This window comes from Nuphar pumila, chromosome 10 (assembly GCF_984573655.1).
Source record: "Nuphar pumila chromosome 10, dmNupPumi1.hap1.1, whole genome shotgun sequence".
Classification (NCBI taxonomy): domain Eukaryota; kingdom Viridiplantae; phylum Streptophyta; class Magnoliopsida; order Nymphaeales; family Nymphaeaceae; genus Nuphar; species Nuphar pumila.
Genome location: NC_143258.1, coordinates 6,616,305 through 6,638,403, shown reverse-complemented (window position 1 = coordinate 6,638,403; position 22,099 = coordinate 6,616,305). Strand labels below are relative to the sequence as shown.

At 38.8% G+C, this 22,099-nt stretch overlaps 3 protein-coding genes across 3 annotated transcripts; 1 reads left to right on the top strand and 2 right to left on the bottom strand.

Moving 5' to 3' along the window:
• The first annotated feature begins 4,467 nt into the window (after window positions 1–4,467).
• On the top strand, window positions 4,468–5,133 carry LOC149823394 (uncharacterized). Its single transcript, XM_090019950.1, has one exon. The coding sequence runs from the start codon at window positions 4,468–4,470 to the stop codon at window positions 5,131–5,133; it is 666 nt and encodes a 221-aa protein (XP_089876076.1).
• Window positions 5,134–11,747: 6,614 nt separating this feature from the next.
• On the bottom strand, window positions 11,748–13,121 carry LOC149823393 (putative histone H2A.3). The gene is made up of 2 exons (XM_090018811.1): window positions 12,780–13,121; window positions 11,748–12,085 (listed from the first exon to the last, which is right to left on the bottom strand). Exons 1-2 carry the CDS (start codon window positions 12,996–12,998, stop codon window positions 11,849–11,851), a joined length of 456 nt encoding a protein of 151 aa, XP_089874937.1. The 5' UTR covers window positions 12,999–13,121; the 3' UTR covers window positions 11,748–11,848.
• Window positions 13,122–19,628: 6,507 nt separating this feature from the next.
• Window positions 19,629–20,394, bottom strand: LOC149823392 (histone H2B-like). Its single transcript, XM_090018806.1, has one exon. It carries the CDS (start codon window positions 20,281–20,283, stop codon window positions 19,825–19,827), a length of 459 nt encoding a protein of 152 aa, XP_089874932.1. The 5' UTR covers window positions 20,284–20,394; the 3' UTR covers window positions 19,629–19,824.
• Between the last annotated feature and the right edge of the window lie 1,705 nt (window positions 20,395–22,099).

Genomic DNA, 22,099 nt, shown 5'->3' with positions numbered 1-22,099 from the left:
AATATTACTAATCTGTGTGTCTGTAGAAGCCTCCTCTCTTACTCCCTTTCGCTACAACTCTGCCCATCATCCTGTCCTTTATAACACAACCAGAAGCAGAAAAATGAAAATTATAGGGCAGATCGTTGGTTAGTTGACTTACAGATATCAAATCCTTCTTAATGAATGTAACACATAAAATACTTTTTCAAGAGTGAAGAGTGTTCTGAATTAATCTTGGTGTTTCCAATATGGGAAATGTTTAGCCTATCTTCATTGCCTACCATAAGGCAATCATTACCAGAATATTCTTTTATATTAGAGAGCTTACATGCATTGCTAGTCTTGTGGGTTGTAGCCGCAGTCTCGATATCAGAAAACCATTCAGTCCTGACTACCAGAAATTTTGATGGCAGCTAATGCTTGAGGAATATCGTCAAACTGAAAAGAATGATTAAAGTGGTTGAAGCAATTGACAGCGTCGTGATTCCTCTTGTTATAGATCTGGCAAACGACACCCTTAAATTTATTTTTATCTTGATTCTGATTTCTTCCGGATGCACTGACTCGATATTGGTCTTGTTTGTTTGGCCAATTCCTTTTGAAAGCATTGTTGTTACTTTGTTATCAAGACACTAATTTCCCCCTTTTTGCCTTGAAATTGCTGACCATAAAATGCCATTTGCAGCTGGTTATAAGAGAAACAATTGTTGAGATTATTCTGTGCTTCATGACTTTGAAGCAATGAAATTATCTTATCATAACTTGACACCGGAGGCTTTGACATGGAAGTAACAAAAGATTCATAACCTTGACTTAGGCCATGAAGTAGCCAGAAGACTTTTGCTTTTTCTTTGACAGGCTTCCTGATGGCAGCAAGGCACACACTGACTTAAACTTACTAATGTAGTCAGTTAAAGAATCGGTACCTTTCTTGATTGTCATTTGCTGCCTGAGATAAAACTCCCATTCCTGAGAGTCTTGCGCAAAGGCATTGACAAGATCCGTCCAAACTTCTGCAGATGTCTCCGGCCCAACGACTAATCCAAGTACACTTTTTGAAATTGTTCTTGTTATTCACCCCTTTAACAGTTGATCTGATCTTTTTCAAGCAAGATGTGCAGGATTATGCACCTTCGAATTAACGTCATTGTCCACTGAACCATTACAATATGGCTCAGGCATGATAGTTCCTCTATTGAGAAATTCCTCAAGATCTTGGCTTTCAATAATATGAAGTTGTGCTGTTAAGAGTAGACGGTATAGATAAGATGAGGAAGATACCAAAAGATTGTTTGATGCAGCCATAAAGAAAAAACAGATATGCACCGTGGGATGCTCTATACCATAAAGAAAAGGAAGAAAAGAACACAAATAAGTTAACGTGGTTCGGTTTTCACCTACCTCCACTAACAAAAAGCACAATGGTTTTTCTCTCATTTTTCAAAGCAGGTCCATGAAGGATATATATACAAAATAGTGCAAGACGTTAGAGATTTTTCAGTTTTGCAGCAGCTAAAATGATGGCATTAGTTTCTTTCTCGTTGAGCGAGATATTGGATGAGAACTTTCTTGATTTGCTGCTTTTATTATTATCTTCATTTTAACTTTCCGTTTTAACAGCAACATCTTGCCTTTCTGCTTAATGGATAACAACTTGCTTTATCTCTGTAGTTGGCTTTTGTCATCCTTAATACGCCTCTCCTTATGTTAGATTGTGGACTTGGATTTGTATCTCAATACAAAGGGGGCGCATGAGAATCGAACCTGACTGCCCTTCTAGCAGCCAAGGCCCCACCCTACTATGCCAAACCCCCTTGGGGAACCTGACTGGGTTTTTACACTTCTTCATTGTTGCTAGGATTGGATTTGCTTATTTCTCATTTCCTCCATTATCTTATTATACTAGATATTCCTTCTGCTCCCTTTTCAGGTGAAAGATGTTCACTTAGAACCTGTATGTAAAACCCAGGATGCTATGTTTTTCTTTAAACGCACTGCTGAGGTTATGTGGTTGCCATGTGGATCCTGTTAGGAGAAACCACGAGCAAGAGACAATCAAAAGGAAACAAAGAACAAGAATGATCAAACAAAACACAAGAAGAACACAGATTTACGTGGAAAAACCTCTCAAATCCGAGAGAGAGTAAAAAACCACGGCCGCCCAGAGAGAAATTTTATTACTCTTAACAGACAGTTACAAGTTCGGGAAAGAAAAGCGAGAATATAAACAAGGGCGACAACCCTAACCCTAACCAAATCGGGTTGGATCCACTGAAAATCGGGTCCCAAGAAAATCGGGGACCCGTGCCGGGGGGAGCCCCCGGACCCCCCTTCCCGCAGGGGCAAAAACAGTGAATCAGGCTCCACAACTCATCAGATCCAAGCAACCTGGAGCCGTCCAGACAACCATGGAGGATTGTCGATGATTTTTCGCCAATGCTTGGCCCTTGAAAAATGGTCATAAATTTTCACTGATTGGGACCACAAAAACCTTAATTTCTGTGAAACCCGATTGTTGTTTTTATACTATGCTCGTACAAAAATCTGCATATCTAATTGTGCGAAGAGACACAAACATGTAACATCCTGAGATTACTTATGTTTGCAACACAAAATAACTATTTTTTTTCATGAAAATCACTTTTTATAGGTACCAGATATACCTTATTTTACTAAGGTAGTTGTGAATTTACGATCATAAGGAGATTCACAAAACTTGTTTTTGCATGTTTTATGAAAATCACAAAAAAATATATGCGAACATACATTTAAGTGAGGGTTAAAGAAAAAAAAAGTTTACATTTTTTTATGACTTTATAATAAAATATGTAATTTTATTAAGGTATTTATGATTTTAAGATTAACATAGAATACCACATAAATAACATAATTTTTTTGTATGCTTCTTGAGATCTGCAAAAAAAAAATATGCTTTTAAGTAGGAGTTTGCAATACCCAATGAGCGGAGCGATATATCATGTGAACTTTATGAGTTTCACGCATGCAAAGGGTAAAAAGGTTCTAACAAAGTTGGTTATTTACAATTTTGGTCTACATCACAATGACATGATTCAAAACTAATTTTCTATTCAACAAACCATTTGTTTGTAGGTCTGGTTTACAATATAATCAAGAGAAATAAAAAAGTAATTTCTACTCAATAACTACCTTTATTAGTAGTGATTATTTACCTTTTCAAGAGAAAATATTTTGTTTTTATTGAAAGTATAAAACTATTGAGTTAAAAATCACACTTGCAGTAAATTGTACCTAGTCAATCTAAACTGCATACTAAAAGGGTAAACATTCTGATGTTGACGAAGATACAAAACTATTGAGCTAAAAGTCACATGTCTAATCATATAATCATATAGATGTGTTCAAAAAGATTTATACCTGTCATGTTTAGGGATGGCAGTGGACTGTGGTGGGCGCAGGGAACAAGGTCTCCACCCATGCCCCCTCTGAAAATTCTGCCCTCCATCCCTGCATGGGTTTTGATTTTAACCTTCATCCTCACTTCCATCCCTGTTTTTTTGTCCTCCATCTTCACTCCAAATGGGACGAGGCATGACGGGGCTCCATTTTCCCTCGATCCACTGTCATCCCTAAAGAAGGTGAGGAAGGTTTACTAACGAGGATCGGGGATGGGGGAGGGGGCGGTGGGGGAAGCGTAAGTTCATCCCCACACGGGTTTTGATTTTAACCTCCATTCCAGTTTCATGTCCTCCATCCCCGGTTCGAAGAGGGCGAGGCGGGACCCCATTTTCCTTGAGAATCGAGGATGGAACAGGGAGGGGTGGGGGGAAACATAAGTTCATCATCACCTTCTTTCTCGCACGGGTTTTGATTTCAACCTCCATCCTGGCCTCCAACCCCCTGTTTCATATCCTCCATCCACGGCCCACTGCCTTCCCTAGTCATGTTTTGAATGGTGCTTATTCAATGCAAATACATGATTTTTTGAGGTAATAAGTTTTGATAAACTATGACCATAAATATTTGAAAGTTGAAACACTCCAAAAACATATTTACGTGTTACAATCACATGATTCAAAATTCATTTTTTTACTAAAAGAATAATCTGTTATAAAATAATAATAATAATAATAATAAATTATTAAAACTGTAAATTTTATATGCTTTTTTAAATAATTCAAGAGTACGTACACCCAGCTTCGACCTTGCCGCAATGTTGTCAGTATCGGTACCGGCCACATCCTTTGGCCAACGATTCATGTGAATCGGCCGATACTAACTCTTCTAGATCCGGCAAAAATAACTAAAAATATTATGTGTAACAAGTGTTAAAGTTATTAAAATAATTTTTAAGTATTTTTTATATTTATTAAAAAATGGCAGTTTCAGGTCGTGTGGCATTGACAAAGAGCGGAAGGAAAAAAAAATTATGCCAAACCACAGCCCTAAATAACGAATCGTCCCCTCCCTCTCATAATACCTGTGAACAACAAAAAAGAGGCAGTGATGAGTCCCCAAGACACCACTACCTCTTCAAAGAGTCAACCCTCCAACACCACCACCACCACCACCACCTCCTTGGACAGCCAGCTGATGACGAGCCTCATGGAGAGGCTCCAGCGCTACCCTTCCTACCTCAACACCAACTCCTTCCTCTCTCAACCTCTCGAGGACCTCTTCCTTTCCCCTCCCGACCAAGACAAAGAGAACGACGATGCTGAAGATGTTGATCATGGGGAGGAAGAGCACGCAGATTACCGGTCCAAACTGGCCAGAGAGGAGGCCAAACTGGAGAGGGAGCTCCTCCGCATCATCCGCACAGGTAATGCCGACTCCCTAAAGCCCAATTCCGGCCAAGCCGTGTGCATCAGGGACACCCATCTCTGCATCGGCTTCCATGAGGAGCCCCGCCATGAGTACCGCGTCTGGGAGTGGCACGGCCACATCCTCCTCTACGACGACGAAAACGGGTACTCGCCGGAGTATACCTACGGGAACTACTTCGAGAGAATGTCCCCTGCTGCCAAGTTTGATGCTTCTATGGATGATGCTTTTGAGGAGAAGGATGGCACGTTCGGGAGCTCGGGTCTTCGCGAATTGATCGAAAATGGCGAATCTTTCAATGGTAGGATCGTGAGGAGGAACATGAATGCCAACGGCTGGCGAAGGTAAAGGGGTTTTGGGTATGTGGGTAGTTGGGGAGAAGGTTTTTTTGGGACCATACATGCTGATTGAGTCGAATTTTGGGGTACCCATCTTCTGGGTTTGAGAGTTTTGGCTTCGGATTGGTGGTGTTGCAGATTCATTCAAATGCAGAGTTGGGGAGTTTTGTTATTGTTTTTTTGTTTATACTTCGCTTTTTCTATACTTTTGTCGCGATGTATGGTCAAATTTATATGTGCCCCCATTGAAGAATTTGGAGTTGAATAAACGTTATGGTTGTTTTAGCCCAATTTATCTATGATGAGTATTTTTAGCTTTTGGATGTTGATGCATGATTGCCAATCTCAATTCCTTTACATTTGAAATATAATTTATAAACTGAGGGTTCTCTGGTTTTTTTCATGTTTTGACGTTTGCTTTTCTTTGTGGGTATAATTGAGCACTTTGAGGAGTAAACATGATTGCTGCTGTTTCATTTTTCTTATGGTGTATCAAAGATTTAGTTTCTACTCTGGTTCTGCTTGTCACTGAAACCGTGTGGATATGTAAATGGTTATTTTCTTCTAAATAGATGTAGTTTGTGGTGGATGGATGGCTCATTTTTACCATTTTGGATATATTGTGATTGCTCAAATCGGAGTAAAGTGTGTGAATGATTATTTGCTTCCACATGGCTGTATTTTTTGTGGATGGATGGTTCATTTTCACCATTTTGAATTTACTGCAATTGTTCAATTCAGTGTTCTGATCAATATTCAATCGTGTTAGTAGGCATTGATTTCTTTTTCCTTCTTTTTTTGGGAGAAGCAGCTCGCAGTAGTAGTTCTACTATGAAATCTTGAATTGTTCAAAAATGCTTGTTCCTTTTTAATCAATGACAATTATATGAATGGGCTTAAGTCATAACGATCTGTTGAAGCTTAAATAAGAGCAGACCAAAACAAGACAGGTATAAATAGTTCTTGTCACAAGAAAAGATTCCTAGAGGAAGTCATTATGCCAATTGAAATTATCTTTCTTTTGGGCTGATGGTCATATCGATTGTTTGCTTGATAGTGCTACTTATGATAAATTCATAGTTGCAGGTAGGATTTACTTACTCAACCCTTGTATTCACGTGATATTTTCTGCGAGGAAACATGTTTTCAATCTAATTGTTTTGATGTAAAGCTTGTTTTTTTTTATTTTTATCATGAAATTTTGGTGCAATATAGTCCATTGATTTTGAAGTTAATTGGTGAACTCTCTACACATCAAAATCTATCCATGCAACTTTTAACAACCTGTCTATGTCCATGTGACATATTTCTCCCCTAGATAAACTATGGAGATCACACCTAAACAATGTAGTCCACAACACATTCAGTGCAGTTTGTGCATGTTTTTTTCATGATCATCCTCTATAAAGCTTAGAGCATTTTGTGATACTAACTTTGGAGGGTCTATTCGAAATAGACTCTCCACTACGGAATTTTGTGTTTTTCTTGAGAGCTATTTGATTTAAAAAAAAAAGTAAAAAGCTACAAAAAAACAATATTGTCCATAGTTGAGGCAGTGTATAAAGCTATGGCTCAAGTTACAATTGAGATTATTTGAACAAAATGACTACTAGGAAAGCTAAGGATTTTAGTATGTAGAAAAACCTCCTTGTACTATGACAACATGAGTATTATCTATATTACAAAATAACCAGAATTTCATGAGATGACTAAGCATATTGAGATAGATTGTCATTGTACAAGGAGAACATATGAAGATAAAATTATTTAACATGAGCTTGTAGGCTCCAAAGAACATATTTCACCAAAAGTCTTCTTTCTTCACATTTTAGATCATTCATTTTCAAACTTAGAAAGATTTTTCTTGCATCATCTCAAGTTTGAGGGGGATTGTTGAGAAGTGTAATGCGAGTGTATCATTTTAGTTGTATAATGCCGTCTTGTACATTTTATTATTTAGCAGTATTCTTGTCCTTTATTATAATATAGTTGTAAAGGTCAAAGTAAGATTTTTTCTGTCCTATTTCAGATAAGAAGTTGGAAAGGGGGGAATCAACCCCTATATGTGTTGTATCTTTACTCTTTCATGCTATTGAAGCTCCCTTCGATGTTTCCACTCAACTTTCTCTCTTCTAGAGTTCAGCTTCTTCGTTTGATGCATTCAATCATCAGGGATATGTTGGTTTCTATCCACTCTTTTCTGTGTCGATCTGGATATAAGGCAGTGTTGTCTTAGGGCATGTTTGGAAGAGAGAAAGATGTAAGAAAAGTGATGCAAAATGGAACACCCGTACAGATTTTCCGACCCTTTCAAACGAGAGACACTTTTGCTGAGAGAGTTTTTCTAAAAAGTACACTTTTTGATAGGAAACATTCTTCCATAGGGAGTGGTAGAGAAATGTTTACACTTCCCACCACACCTCACCACATCTCACAATCACCACCACCCTCCTCTTCCTCTCTCTCATTTTTTTACATTTTCTCACTCTGTATTTCTCATGTTACACAAACAAGCAAAAAACTTTCTTTTGGAGTACTTCTCATATAAAAAACTCTCATAGGCAAAAGCAAAACTTTCTTTTTCTATGAGTTTTTCTCTCTTCCAAATGTGCCCTTAATCTTATGGTTATTTTCAAGAAAAACTATTGCACTTCTCATGTTCAATGCATACAAGCTTATGTGCTCAGTTGTATCCTCACTCCATCTGATATTTATGTTGGAGATTAGAAAGACTGAAGAAGACAATAGTGCACGAGTAAAATGAATAGGTGCCTTTCAAAAAAATGAGTAAAATGAAAAGGAGGTGATTTTCTTAAGAAACCGTTATGCACGTTTATGCCCACACACACTACCTGTCTTTAAGACCTGATCAGAGATATGATATATCACCACCCTGTCAACCCCACGCCCCCCATCACTTGCCTGCTTTACCAAATGGAGAAAAATGGAGGTGGAGACATGGGTTTTTCACCTATTTTGTAGATAAGAAAATAGAAGGGCTCAGGATCTCTTTTTTTTCATGAAGGACGAGGAAACCACCCTCAACATCAGAAACCTAGTTGTGCTAGCTAAGTATGTTGTACTTACGGTGGCACACTCCTTGCCCACAAGGAGTCACCAAGCTTTGGCTGAGCAAAGGCTTATTTCTTGCCTTAATGCATGGGACTAACACTCATTCATAGGCGGAGATGGGGTGGGGTGGGCAGAACTGGGCTGTAGCCCAGTCCTGCATCCCGGCCCAGTTAAAAAACTAATATTTTTTTTTAAAAGCCCAATCCTAGCCCAGCCCCGATTCCATATGAAATAGATTTTTATCCATTTTTGTAGCCCAGCCCTGACTGCAGCAAATAGTTTGATTTGTCCATATGAAATAGATTTTTATTAATAATTGTAGCCATTTTTCATTTTATCTCAAAAAAAAAAAACGGGGGTGCTACCCCCGAACCCCAGACTATCACACCAATTTTTTTTTTGCTACACCCCTGTTTGCCCCCCCCCCCCCCCCCCCCCCCACACACACACACACACACATGAATCCTAGCTACGCCCCTGCACTCATGGGAATGGAATTCTAACCACCTGCCTAGTGGCCAAGGCCCCCTCCATTGCATCAGGTTTTTTTTCACAAATCACATTATTATATCAGCTTTTTTTCTGTTTTAAGGCTCATCTGATGAATCATAAGTTTTTAATGTTGCAAATATCTCAACGTGCAAGTTCATCTACCTTGTTGAAAGCTCTGATGTGCTGAATGTATCCATTACCCTACCTTCTTAGATTATCTTTTCATGCACTGAGCCTAAAGTCTTGATGGTTAGCTCTAAGCTATGTCACATAGGTGCAGGTGTGGATGGGAGTGCAGATGCGGTGTTGCGGCACTTTGAAAAAACTTGGGTGTCGCGCTATGTCACATACGAATCTACTTTTGGATAGAAATGGACATCAGTGGAGTCGACTTCCCATGACACAAAAAGGAATCTGTATCCAAGTGTCGCATTCGCTTGGGTGTGCAGGTGAATCTAGAAAAAAAGCGTCAATGAAGATATGTAGGTGAACTATTACATGGTAAGGATTGCATTTTCACAAATTTCTCATTTATTGCCCAATGTTAAAACTTTTTTTCAACAGCAAAAGTTGGGTTTAGGCAGACCCATATACCATTGATTTTCGAACTTGCAACGTCCCAACACAACGTGACGTGCACTAACTGCTCCTGCCAGACAAGCAGAGTCCCGTTGGTCCAATGATGAAAACTTTGTTTATTTCTTGTTCTTTTTTAAGGATTAGCCAATCAAACGTTATTTATCTTCTAATTTTTGCTTCTTCCAGTCCTGTATTGTTCCTGCATTAATGTTTTGTGATACGTAATATAAGTTGATGTCATAATATCCTTTATCATGCTTCTATGATTTTAACATTCTATTTCCACTTTGTTTATTCATCTTGTTTTTCTCACAGTTGCATTCACAGTGATTTGGTAATGTTTCCAAGTTATTGCTGGACTGAGGGGGTTAAAACATCAAACCTCTTTATAGTTTTAGAACTTCCTCTTACATATGCTTATATTATGCGTTCATTTTACACCAGAGCACAGGTCAATCTCATTGGTGCTTCTATTTGTATAAGTTTTCATTTTGCAGTGAATGGTTACCTTGTAGTTTCTCTTGAACCTCCTAGGACCCTTTCCACCTGCTTTTAGGCTCTGTTTGGGAGGATAAGAGAGAGGTGATGTGAGTTGTATAGCAAAGACAATACTGCATGAGGATAGCTAGAAAGGGGTTTTCATTGCTTATGCATTAGTAAGAATGGGCTCTCTGAATTTAATTAATTTTTAATCTAGGTGGATCACATTAATTCATTGATGTAAATTTATAATTTTATACACACCTAATGGATGTTAGAATAGGCTTGGGTTTCAAACAAGTTGGCTGAATTAACCTTACTATGAAACATCACATTAAGGGTAGGGGTGGGGCAACAGGCCGGCGCGGTCCATCAATTGACTGACCAGACCAAAAGCCTGATTCGGGCCAGGCCCACTGGGAAAACCATGGCCCATGACCTGCCCATAGGCTTAATCAGACTATGCTTATATATATACCACACACGGGCCAAGGGCTGATCTTGGGGCTAATTTATAAGCCAAGGGTTTCAACTAGTCGCATTAAAATTTCCCTAAAAAAAAAGTCACATTAAAATACTTCTTAATTGAACCCTGGAAAAGGGAATTAGGAAAATTTACAAAAAGGTGCCTAGCATTTCATGAATTTACATATACACGCATAAGGTTTGAGAAATTACAAATAACTGCCTAGAGCCTGGTTATCAATATTAAAGTGGCGCCTCACACTAACTGCATCAGGTTTACCGATGTTATATGCAAGTTAATGAATGTAAAAGACCATTTTAACCTTTGCATTTGTGAAAAATGAATAAAAAACTCAAGGAAAGAAAGGAATATGATTTGAACAAATATTTGGGAATTAAGCAACTGATCATGCTCCATCTTGGGGACAAGGCCTGTCATTTGTGGGGCCCAAGGCATGATGGACGGCAATCAGGTGCTTAATAAACAAATTTTGTGCTATGTGATCCGGACTGAGGAAGTTGATGAGTTGTGGAGCCTTATTCAGAGTTTTTTGCCCACGCAAAAAGAGGAATCCATTTGGGTGTGTGTGTGTGTCTTATTTTCAAACCCAAGTTTAGGTTTAGAGTTGTCGCCCTTGCCTACTTTGTTTTCTTTCTTTATTGTAAGAGTCAAAGATGTGCAATAAAGTTTTCTTTGAGTGGCCATGGTTTTTACTCTCTCGGATTTGAGAAGTTTTTTCAAGTAAATCTCCGTGTCTTTGCTGCATTTAGTTTGATCATTCTTGTTTATTGTTTCCATTGATTGCTTCTTGCTTGCTGTTTTCCTAACAGAAGTGCCATAAAAGCTTATGTGCAAATCTCTCTCTTGCCTAGTAAAATTGGTCCAAACTTGGTGTTAAGCATAGTTTGGTTTCTTTTTGAATTCCGTGTTTGAGCTTGCAATTTTAAGCTTAATTAAAAAGTAGGATTTGACTCAAGCTCAAGTAGCTTGGTTTCTTAATATGGAGCCAAGCTTGAAGTTACATGAGCTTGGCTTCATTTCTTTTTCAAACTTAATGTTATTAATTGAGCTTGCATTGTTGGCTTATTGAGTCGGGCTCAAACAAGCTTGTAACTAGTAAAACTTGAGTGAAGCTCAAAGTAGCTTTACTTGATTATCACCATATGGAGAACACAATTAAATCAAATTAATATTGCTTATGGCTGCAAATCAACAAATTGATCATTAAATGGTCCTGAGTTCTCTCACTTGGATCTAGACCACATGACACATTTTCAGATTTCTGCAGTACTGACTGAACTTGTGCTGATTCAGAACAAATATGGTCTGTCAGCTTCAAGTCATTACTTGGCTTAGACCCATTCTTACATTTTTTTAATCGCACAATGAAAATAATTTCATTACGGAAAGGGGAAAGGTCAAAATTTATAAACACAAAACCACCAAGATCCAACACTGTGCATAGCGATAGTAGAATCCAAGAAATGTGGATTTAAAAAGGAAACAGAAGCGAAACTACATAAAGAGTCGGGATTATGATAAAGAGCCAATAATTGAGACGATCAATTCTGATTCAAGTGGAGTTTCTACAAAGAAGAAACTTAAACCAACACACACTGAAGATCAGAGTGTCAGATCAGGCTTTCCTTGGGGATTTGGTTGCCTTGGGTGACTTGGGCTCCTTTGTTGCCTTCTCAGTCTTCTTGGGCAGCAGCACAGGGTTGATGTTCGGGAGCACACCACCATGGGCAATTGTAACACCGTGAAGAAGCTTCCCCAACTCCTCATCGTTCCTCACTGCCAGGAGGAGATGCCTTGGAATGATTCGGTTCTTCTTGTTGTCCCTTGCAGCATTTCCAGCAAGCTCCAAGACCTACAACACCAAAACAAAATAAACAACAAGATTAGTCCATATCCTAATACACAATAAGACCAACGCCATTAGAGAAAAGGTAAGAAAACAAATTGACCAAAACATTTTTCCCATAAAACGCATCATTATCAACCACAAGTTCACACTATAAAAAGTACAAAAATGCTCACAAATGGAGTGTAAAGACCAATGTATGCTACTTTGAGGAAGAATACAGAACGGAACAAACAAACCATGCGTTGAAGATGAAGAAAATCCTAAAACTCAACCAAAACACTAAAACACATTAGCTAAACCCAAACCCACCCTGAAGAAAAACAATCAAGAGCACCTTCAAAACACTCTATTCACAAACCTTCAACGACTCCCCAACAAACCTCACCCCCAAAAAAAAAAGTTGACAGTAAAAAGAATAAGAAGCAAAACTACCCATTCCAAAATGACCCACCTTCAAAATATCAAAAAAGACATCAACGATCACACCACCCAAATTCTCCAGGCACGCCCACACCCACAAAGAGAGAGAGAGAGAGAGAGACCCAGTTGCCCACAATGTCAGAAAGCATAAAAAATGGGAAACAGAAGAAGAAGACCCCAAAAACAAAAACAAAAAACCCAAAGTAACGAAGCAGAAGAAACCAAAGAAAAAGAAGGGAAAAGAAGAAGAACGTCAATAAGATCACCACCAACGCACCTCAGCCGCAAGGTACTCGAGAACAGCGGCAAGGTAGACTGGCGCACCAGTGCCAACTCTCTGGGAGTAGCGACCCTTCTTGAGGTACCTACCGATCCTCCCCACGGGGAACTGCAGTCCCGCCTTCACCGACCTCGACACCGGCTTCTTCTTCGGGCCCCCTCCCTTCCTCCCTCCAGCACCCTTCTTCACCTTCGGGGCCCCTCCTACTCCCTCCATTACTCTTCTTCCTTCAACAAACTCACCTCTGAGAAACAAAACAGAGACACCACACTCCCTAGCCTCTACAGAGAGAAATTGACAAGAAGACAGTGAAAGAGAACAACGATGTTGAGCTCGAGTCCACCGGCGACGCAGGCACTCCCCCTTTAATGCTCAACCCCCGCCTCGCGCGCCTGCTTCTCATCTGTGTCCGGACCGTTGGATGGAAACTTCTATTCCATCTGACGGTCATAAAGATTGCCATCATGGCGATCTCCGTGGTCTTGTCATCGCCAATCACGTGGGAGGTGATTAGTGCAGGTTTGGAAGCATTGAGTTTTATAAAAGTCTTGGGGAATAATTTGCGTGACTATAGGTGTCAGTTTTTAAGAATGCTGCCTGCTCATAGTGTGCCACCTGTTTAATTTTAAAAATAGTTATCGAAAAGTCGGGTTTGTTTTTATATAATGCCATCAGTGTCCTTGATTTTGAAAAGGTGGCGGGATTAGTTGCAAACTTTGAGCTTTACGTGGTTTCTGTTGTATTATCAATTACTGGACATGAATTTTTGGGCGCTGTATGTGGAAACCGGGGTTTCGGATTGGAGGGAAAGTGTGCGTGTGAGGTGGGGACCACGTGCGCTGGTGAGCTTGGGGGAATGGCGTGAGCGAACCATATTTTGGAATTCCAATCCGGGCATAGTGACAAAAAGTTTGTTTTTCTCTTCTAAATATCGGCAAGACAGATTCTCGTGATAAATTGAATTTTTTTATCTTTTTCATTTTTTGGCACGAAATAAATGAATAGTTATTTATTTTGTAAAAGGATTTTTTAAAATTAAATTAAATAATAAAAAATTAAAAATTATTTTCTGATATTATTATAAAAAATATTGGCCAGCCAATTTCTCACGTTTTTCAAAAAACAAAAATGGAGATATTTGTCACTTAAAATGGTCGAAATATGCTGACAAGGATGAATGTTATCGACGATTTTGACATTAACGATAAATGTGCTTGTCTATAAACATGATTGTTATCGACAATTCATAGGTGAGTCAGACAATAACAACAATTGATGTGTTATTAAAGATGCTCTGACAACACAATCGAAAAAGTAAGGACAAAGAGCACATTGTGAGAGGTTTATCGATAATTTCATGATTAATGATGACAGTTCGGGTACATTAACGATAATTCAAGCTTCACTAATGACATGATTTTGTCGTTAAACCTTGAAACTTGCTTTGGTCATAAATTTTGGTTATGGTATCGAATCAACTTGATTTTTTGTGCATTGGAATGCTAAAAGCGTTCTCTTCAACTTTTCTTTCGATCAAAACCTTGAAAAGGAGAAAAATTAGGTGTCTATAAAATGCCAATCTCTATTGTTGAGTGTGTGAAGCTTGACTGATAACAAAGAAGTAGACACAAACTGAAAAAAGTGAAAGCATTGCTTCTAACAAAGTTTGTTCGAAAAAAAAAATTTGACAAAGATAAAGATAGATAAAAACAAAGACAAATACAGCTTGATGGTGTAAAGGTGTGCACATAGCTCAATGTGAGGGTCTCCATATGATGCTTGTCATATAGGCAAGAATGTCGCGCCAAACAAAGTTGCATGGCAAATTAAGCTACTACCTTTTCTCACATGTGAGCTTTTTCTCTTGAACTTGGTGCAATGAGCGAGAAGTTTTTGTTAAGCATGGTCAAACAAAAACAGAACAAGTGTCTAGCTGCTCAAAAATCATACAAAAGACGACGGGTGATTTTGACAAACACAGAGACTTTTTTCTTTTGAAAGACAATGACATAACCAAGCTTTTGCAGCAAAAAGCATCAAGAGGACCTTTTTGAGATAGTTTTTAGATCTTTTGAAAGTGAAGTGAATGGTGTTTGTTTCAGAAATGTGCTTTTAGGAAAATATTGGGTTTGAGATGATTTATGTGAGCGTGAAACAGGTTCTAGATTGCTCCATCAATTTGTAGGATAAACTATAGACCTAATGTTTAGCTATTTACAAGATAATCCTAAGATATGACTAGGTAGGTTTCCTAATTTACTTTCTTCTGCATTAATCACAGGTCGGTTTCGTCAAAGATATTTTAGGAGTCAACGTTAGCGAGTGGATCTTTCGCTTTGCACACGATGCTCCTTTACAAAATAATGGTGTCGATGGTGGCATATTTGTAATGAAGTATATTGAAGCGATATACAATGGTCGAGAACCTTATTTCGACGTTGTATGCTCTTTATTACCCTCTGACATTGGGGACTCAATGTATATATTGGTGTCACATTAGATTTTTGTTGCAGGTTGATATGCCTGGATTCCATACAGAACTATGCAAAAAATTGATGGCGTTTCTAATTGCGGAAGATAAAATAACTCAGTTGGCAAGAATACCTAAAAGGCAACGAACGACGGGACCCCCCACGCTGGAGTAATTTGATGTGCATCAACCTCTAGTAGATTTTATAGACTGTACAACCAAATTTTGTATAAACAATTCTTGTAGACTATGTATACAAATTATGTAAATATCAATAGGTTCAAATAAATAAAATTTTAATTTCACTAAATACGCCAATAAATTATAATGTTATATAGTAAAAGCAAATTGTTATTATGTTCGCCCTTCGTAAATGAAAATCCTTCAAGCGATTAGCGTTGTGTAAAATGAAAATGAGTTGTTTTTCTTGAACGTGATTTTATATAAGTGTACAAACACTGTTTGCAAAAATATTAATAAACGATGAAATCAATTTGCACAAGCGATGACAATGCACCTTTACCATGATTTATGCTCATGAATAGAGCGATTGCCATCCAGTTGTGACCGACACAGACGTCAATCAGTAATTCGTTATATCATCGCGATTTACAAAATGACGTCTATCTTTTAGACAACGAGCTTTGTCTAAGTGAACGATACGTATCATTGTGATTTACACAATGACCTATGAAGGGTACATGGTGTAGCGATTTGCTATTACGGGCAATGTCTATGTCATCGATTTTTTCTAATCGCTTTTACGGGTGATTGGGAAAGATGGTTTAAGGATTTTGGGTTTTGCTTCAACGATAAAAAAGGAGTTAGATTCTTAAATACAAATGATTGGGCTTCCTAATGAGACGATTAGCTATTTACAAGATAATCCAGACCCAGTTCTGTCTGGGTCAGGTCTAACCTAGATCGGTCCAGATCGACTGAATCGAACTGGATTCAGACCCAATCTGGTTTAGTTCAATCCAAATCCAAAAGAAAGGATTTGGGACTCTGTCAGAAGTGACCCAATCTGTGTTCATACCCGGACCAGTTTGTTCAAACCAACTTGGTTTGTGTTCAGTCTAGACCGCTTCGGTCGATCAAGAGCCTCTTTTGTTTTTTTAGCTAGATCGGTCTAAGCCTCACCCAAACTGATCCAGTCGATTGTAACCAGCCTAACCCGATCCGGTTTATTACCAAACCGAGTCTGTCATTCCGACTTATTGGCCGAGACAGAGGATGTTCCTCCCTCTGTCTCACCCTCTCCTACTTCAAAGTGGCAACGCACTGCAGATTTCAAAGAAAATATTACATTGCTACTTTTTTTCTAGCTTTGAAAGGGTGTATTAACAGAAGTGGAGCGCGTCCATTATCACACAAATTTTCCTCTTAATCCATTTGGAGGTTCATACTCGTGTTGGTCAGTATTTGTCATCTCATACAACCTTTCTCCAAGCATGGTTGAAAGAGTTTATAAGGACGGTGACATGCATTGTTTTCATGTGAACAACGATATTTACTTAATTGGTCATGATTACAATCATTGTTTATGTTTGTAGGTTCGTCATGGTGATGTTAATGACCAAGGAATATGTGATTTATAAAATGATCCGACCAAAGTGGTACAATGTTACAGCGAGTACATCATAAATGGTTATCGATTTCATATAAAAGACTACTGTGTAAACAAGTCAACAATGAATAGTAGTGTGTGTGTCAAGGGTAGCAGCTACGGTGAAAATGAACATGACTGCTATGGTGTTATATAAAAAATAATGGAGTTGACTTACTTAGGCATAAATAACACGATAACTTTATTCAAGTATCATTGGTTTGATCTCACAGCAACAAGAGTTGACAAAGCCTCAGACATTGTAGAGGTGAATCATAAATCAAGGTTTGGAACATATGAACTATTCATATTAGCCTCGCAAGCTCAACATGTTTACTATACTTCATATCACACAGATTTTCCTCTTAAACTGCATACATTATTGCATTGGCAACTAACATCAGCAAACCTATCTTCCAAGTAGGGGTGGGCAACCGGTCGGGCAGCTCGATGGGCCAAGCTGACCGGGCCCGCTATGGACCAGGAACCCAGGCCCGCTAGGAATCAGGCCAAAACCTGGCTCCTGTTCATTAGCGGGCCGGTCTGATGGGCCTAAGTTATAAAAAGTAAAGAAAAGTAAAAATTAATCTTTTATGGAAGCTAGAAATCACATAGTAACTTGAGAACTTGTTAATTACTTTTAATTACCTAATTAATTGCACTAATTTTTAGTAGAAAATTAATTACTTGCATGGCTATGAATGTTTTGTGTAAGAATCGTCTTATTTGGCCATAAAATTATGAAAGTTACACAAAGAAGCAGTGTTGTGAGAGGCGTACCCCTCAGTACATCGCATTTACAACCTTGCTTGAGAGTCTCACGTTGTGAGAGGCATGCACCTCAGAGGCGAAGCGCAGGCTCAACACCTCGCTTCGCCTCTTCGCATTTAACAACCTTGCAAAGAAGCCTTTTCCAAATAAGAAGAACAAAAGATATTGTTGAAGCTTTTACCACATTTACTATTTTACTATAGAACATGCAAAATCACATCCATGAAGGTTTTTCCCTACAGAGACATCACAAGGCATCAAATAGCCCTATGGAACGTTAGGTATCAGATAAGTTTAGAAGGGGCTAAAATAGGTAGCCTTTGCAAATCAAGTCTATCCAGAAGCCAACATGTGATCACTATGATATTAAATCTCAAGTTTTATGAAAGCTTAATAACTTGATAAACAGAAACTGTGATGTGTACAGAATAATCCCATAAGGAATAATGATTTTTGGTAGACTTTGAACATGTTTGAAGAACCCAAGCTCTCAGAAACAAGCAAATGTGAAAGATGTATCCCTCTCAATACTTTGAGGTAGTTACCATACTTATCCGACTAACTAGCAAAATAACTTAATTGTCAAATAGAAAGATCAGATAATTTCTCAAATTTAAGCATACAGATAAATTAGACAATAATCACATGAAGAATTTTCTAACAAGGCATCTAGCAACAATAATCAGGCAACAGTACCCTCACTACTGATCAGGCACAGGCAATAAAACAAGCTTAGAACAGCACAGAGTACGTTTCCCACATTTCCAAATGCACCAATTCTACCTCTATCGTAAGCAAATAACTTCCACAGTTCCATATGATACTTCCCACAATGAAACTATAGTACCATACTCAATGTCTCAAACCTTTGAAAAGGTAAAGCATTAAAACCACAGAGATCAATCAGGAGTCCCGCAATGAATTTCTTCATGAATTGATGCCCTCAAACCACAAATACACAGTAGAATCAGTTGATGGAATCCAAATAACCAAAAGAATAATTCACATCAAATATACAAAAACACTACTCTTCAAACATAACAGCATTGAAATGACCAGAATTAAGCCCAATTACGGAAAGAGCTTAGAGCTTCTGAACAATATGCAGGCCCTAGATAATATACAACCAAAACAAACAATATAATGATTCACAAGCCAGTAAAAGCAATCAAAGCAACAAAAAAAAAAAAAACCACAGCAACGAAACGGTGAGAACAAATGAAATCATGCAAGAAACAGTGAGAACAAATGAAACCATGCAATTAACAGTGACCACACTACGAACAAAGAGTTGGGAGATGAAAGCCCTTAAGCCGATGATGATCGCACAAGCGGTACTTGTCCCACGCGGACCCCTTCACTGCGTGCAAACCGATCACCCATCTCAACCACCAATCTGTCATTAAAAAAAATCTTAAGCACCGTTGCAAAAAAAAAATTTGAAACAAGAAACGAATCTCAGTCTCACACCCAATATTTCTTCAATTAGGAAACCAAAGACGAAGGACGAGAGGTAAACGCCTTGAATGCACAAGTCCAGGCTGATAAAACCAATGAAATAGAACAAGATTATTCAACGCAAAAACCCGCGTATCAAAACATTCAAGGAGAAACTGAAGAAACGATCCTTAGCGCAATACCCGCATATCAGAAATCATCCGACCATGTAACCAAAACGATGCTCTGAAATAACCACACAAATTCACCAACGGGTAGGAGCAGCTAGTGCACGTCACCTTGTGTTGGGGCATTGCAAGTTCGAATCCTAATGGAATTATCATTGTATAACTGGTAGGGGCCTGCCTAACCCCAGCTTGCCTTTCAAGAAACAAAACTACCGGCATATGTTTCCATCCGACAATTAACCAAACAAAAGAAGATGAAAAAATGGCATCCCTCAATCATAAAGCAATCAATTTTCAAATGTCAAGACTACCTGTACGGTAAGCAGAAAAAAAAATCAATCTTTGGAGAAACCATCAATCAACTAAAAAGAAAGAAAAGGGAACCGATATTTTTCATTAAACCAAATTAAATGGTGTCCAATTTTACATACAACCTTCCCTTTCCACAAAACAACCCCCAACAAACAAGAAAAAAGAAAAAGAAAGAAACCCGAAAATCCAGCCAGACCTAAACCTGAAATCATGAAAAGATACAATTTTTATTTATCCTATAACAGCTTGCCCCATTCAAGAGCTTGTGAATTTCGTGACGGCCTTGGTCCCTTCAGAAACAGCGTGCTTGGCAAGCTCCCCGGGAAGGACAAGCCGGACGGAGGTCTGGATCTCCCGGGACGTGATCGTGGGCTTCTTGTTGTAGCGGGCGAGACGGGAGGCCTCCTGCGCGAGCTTCTCGAATATATCATTGATGAAAGAGTTCATGATGCCCATGGCCTTGCTCGAGATTCCGATGTCGGGGTGCACCTGCTTCAGCACCTTGAATATGTAGATCTTGTACGTCTCAGTGCTCTTCTTCCTCAACTTCTTCTTCTTCTTGTCGCCGCCAGCACCACCCTCCTTCGGCAGCCGCTTCTCGGCCTTCGGCTTCTTCTCTGCGGGAGCCTTCTCCGCCACCGCCTTCTTCTCCTCGGCCGGCTTGTCCGACGCAGGCTTCTTCTCCGCTGGCTTCTTCTCGGCCTTCGGTGCCATCGCGAGGATACGATCAAAGAAAAACAAAGAAACGGGGAAACCGAAACCCTAGATCGGGAAAAAAAGAACAAATACAGAAGAGCGCAAAAGAGAGAGAGGAAGAAGAATAGTCACGGTGTAGATAGCGTAACAGAATAGTTTTATAGAGGAAACAGACGAGAGATCTCATTGGACGAGACGTCGCGATGCGGATCCTTGACGTGTCCGCGTGGTGGACGTCGATCGGATAAACCAGAGACGTGGATCGATAATGTCAGTTTGGGCACGGAAAATTAAGACGTCACTGAACGAGAACGGACGCGATAGAGCGTGAAATTGCCGGTGTGCCATTTTCGTACCGGTGCAAACGGGTCGGATCGTAGTAGGTCCTAATCCGAGTATCAGCATTATCAACAATTGCGGGCTTGGATCCGAAATCGAACTTGATCTGATATAGCAGAATTAATTCAGGACACAAATTTGATATGGTCATGAAGGATTCGCTCAAAAACGGGATTAAAACAAGGCTTTCATATGAAAAATGTCCAAATTGATTTGATTTTATGTGGATCAAATCAAATCCAAAAGTTTGATCCATAAGCACAGACAATTTTGCATTCTAGTCTTATTTTAAGGCCCAAATCCAAAAATGTGTCTGATTCGGATAGGGGATCCAACATAATCAAAACATTTGCAACTCTGCTTACAAAATTAGGGATGTAATCGGATCAGATATAGCATTGTTGAGTCCAACCTTATAGAATATTGCCTAATGGAATTCAGATTTTGGATTGTAATGTTGTTAAAATCGATCTCAATGGCCGATTCAGATGGAATTGACACAAAGACGATTCAAAAGGTCCGGATTCAATTCGCTTTTTTTATATTTTTAAAGAGGTAAAAATATTTTTTTATTTTTTATTTTTTTTAATGACTGTTATTGAATGGTAAACAGTCGATCGATTCAGCTAGATTCATTTTTTTTTTGTTTATTTAAGAAACAGATTCACGAGTTGGACTGTCTTAAACAGTTAATGGGATACATTTTTTACATGTAGTAAGATTCATATATGTGGTAAATTTACATTAACTTCTAATTCATACTTGGATTCACATTGAAACTCGATAGGTAATTGGATACAATTCTAAGCCTGGTGTTGTATAGTCTACTCAATTCTACCTAGGATGAATTTTGGGGATTGACCACCTTTTTACAACAACTACAACTACGCCTTCATCCCAAAACAATTGGGGTCGGTGATATGAACCAAAAAAGAAAATCATTCTGGGTCTTCTACATGAATCCTTCTCCTCCAATCATTTTTATTCAATGTCATATCCTCGGTGAGGTTCAAAGCATTCATATCCTTTCCTATCATCTCTATCCAAGTCTTCCTAGGCCTACCTCGACCTCTTTTAACTAATATATTTTTTCATTTCCCCATCCTTTTAACTGGAGCATCATTAGGCCTTCGTCGAATATGTCCAAACCACCGCAAATGATTCTCCAACATCTTATTTTCAATGGGTGCAACGCCTACCTTCTTACGTATCTCTTCGTTTCGAATCTTATCTTTTATTGTATTTTCACACATCCATCTAAGCATACGCATCTCAGCTACGCTCATTTTTTGAATATGATGTCTCTTGGTAGCCCAACATTTCGTACCATATAGTAAAGCGGGCTTAATAGTCGTCCTATAAAACTTTTCCTTCAACCGCAATAACATTCTACGATCGCACAACACTCCAGTTGCACTTTTCCATTTCATCCACCCAACCTTCATCCTATGATTTACATCTCCATCAATTTCTCCATACTTTTGAATGATAGATC

Coding starts and splice junctions, on each gene's coding strand:
- LOC149823394 (XM_090019950.1), top strand. CDS start 4,468: ATGAGTCCCCAAGACACCACTACCTCTTCAAAGAGTCAACCCTCCAAC.
- LOC149823393 (XM_090018811.1), bottom strand. CDS start 12,998: ATGGAGGGAGTAGGAGGGGCCCCGAAGGTGAAGAAGGGTGCTGGAGGG. Junction 12,086..12,779: donor TCGAGTACCTTGCGGCTGAG/GTGCGTTGGTGG, acceptor TTGGTGTTGTAG/GTCTTGGAGCTTGCTGGAAA.
- LOC149823392 (XM_090018806.1), bottom strand. CDS start 20,283: ATGGCACCGAAGGCCGAGAAGAAGCCAGCGGAGAAGAAGCCTGCGTCG.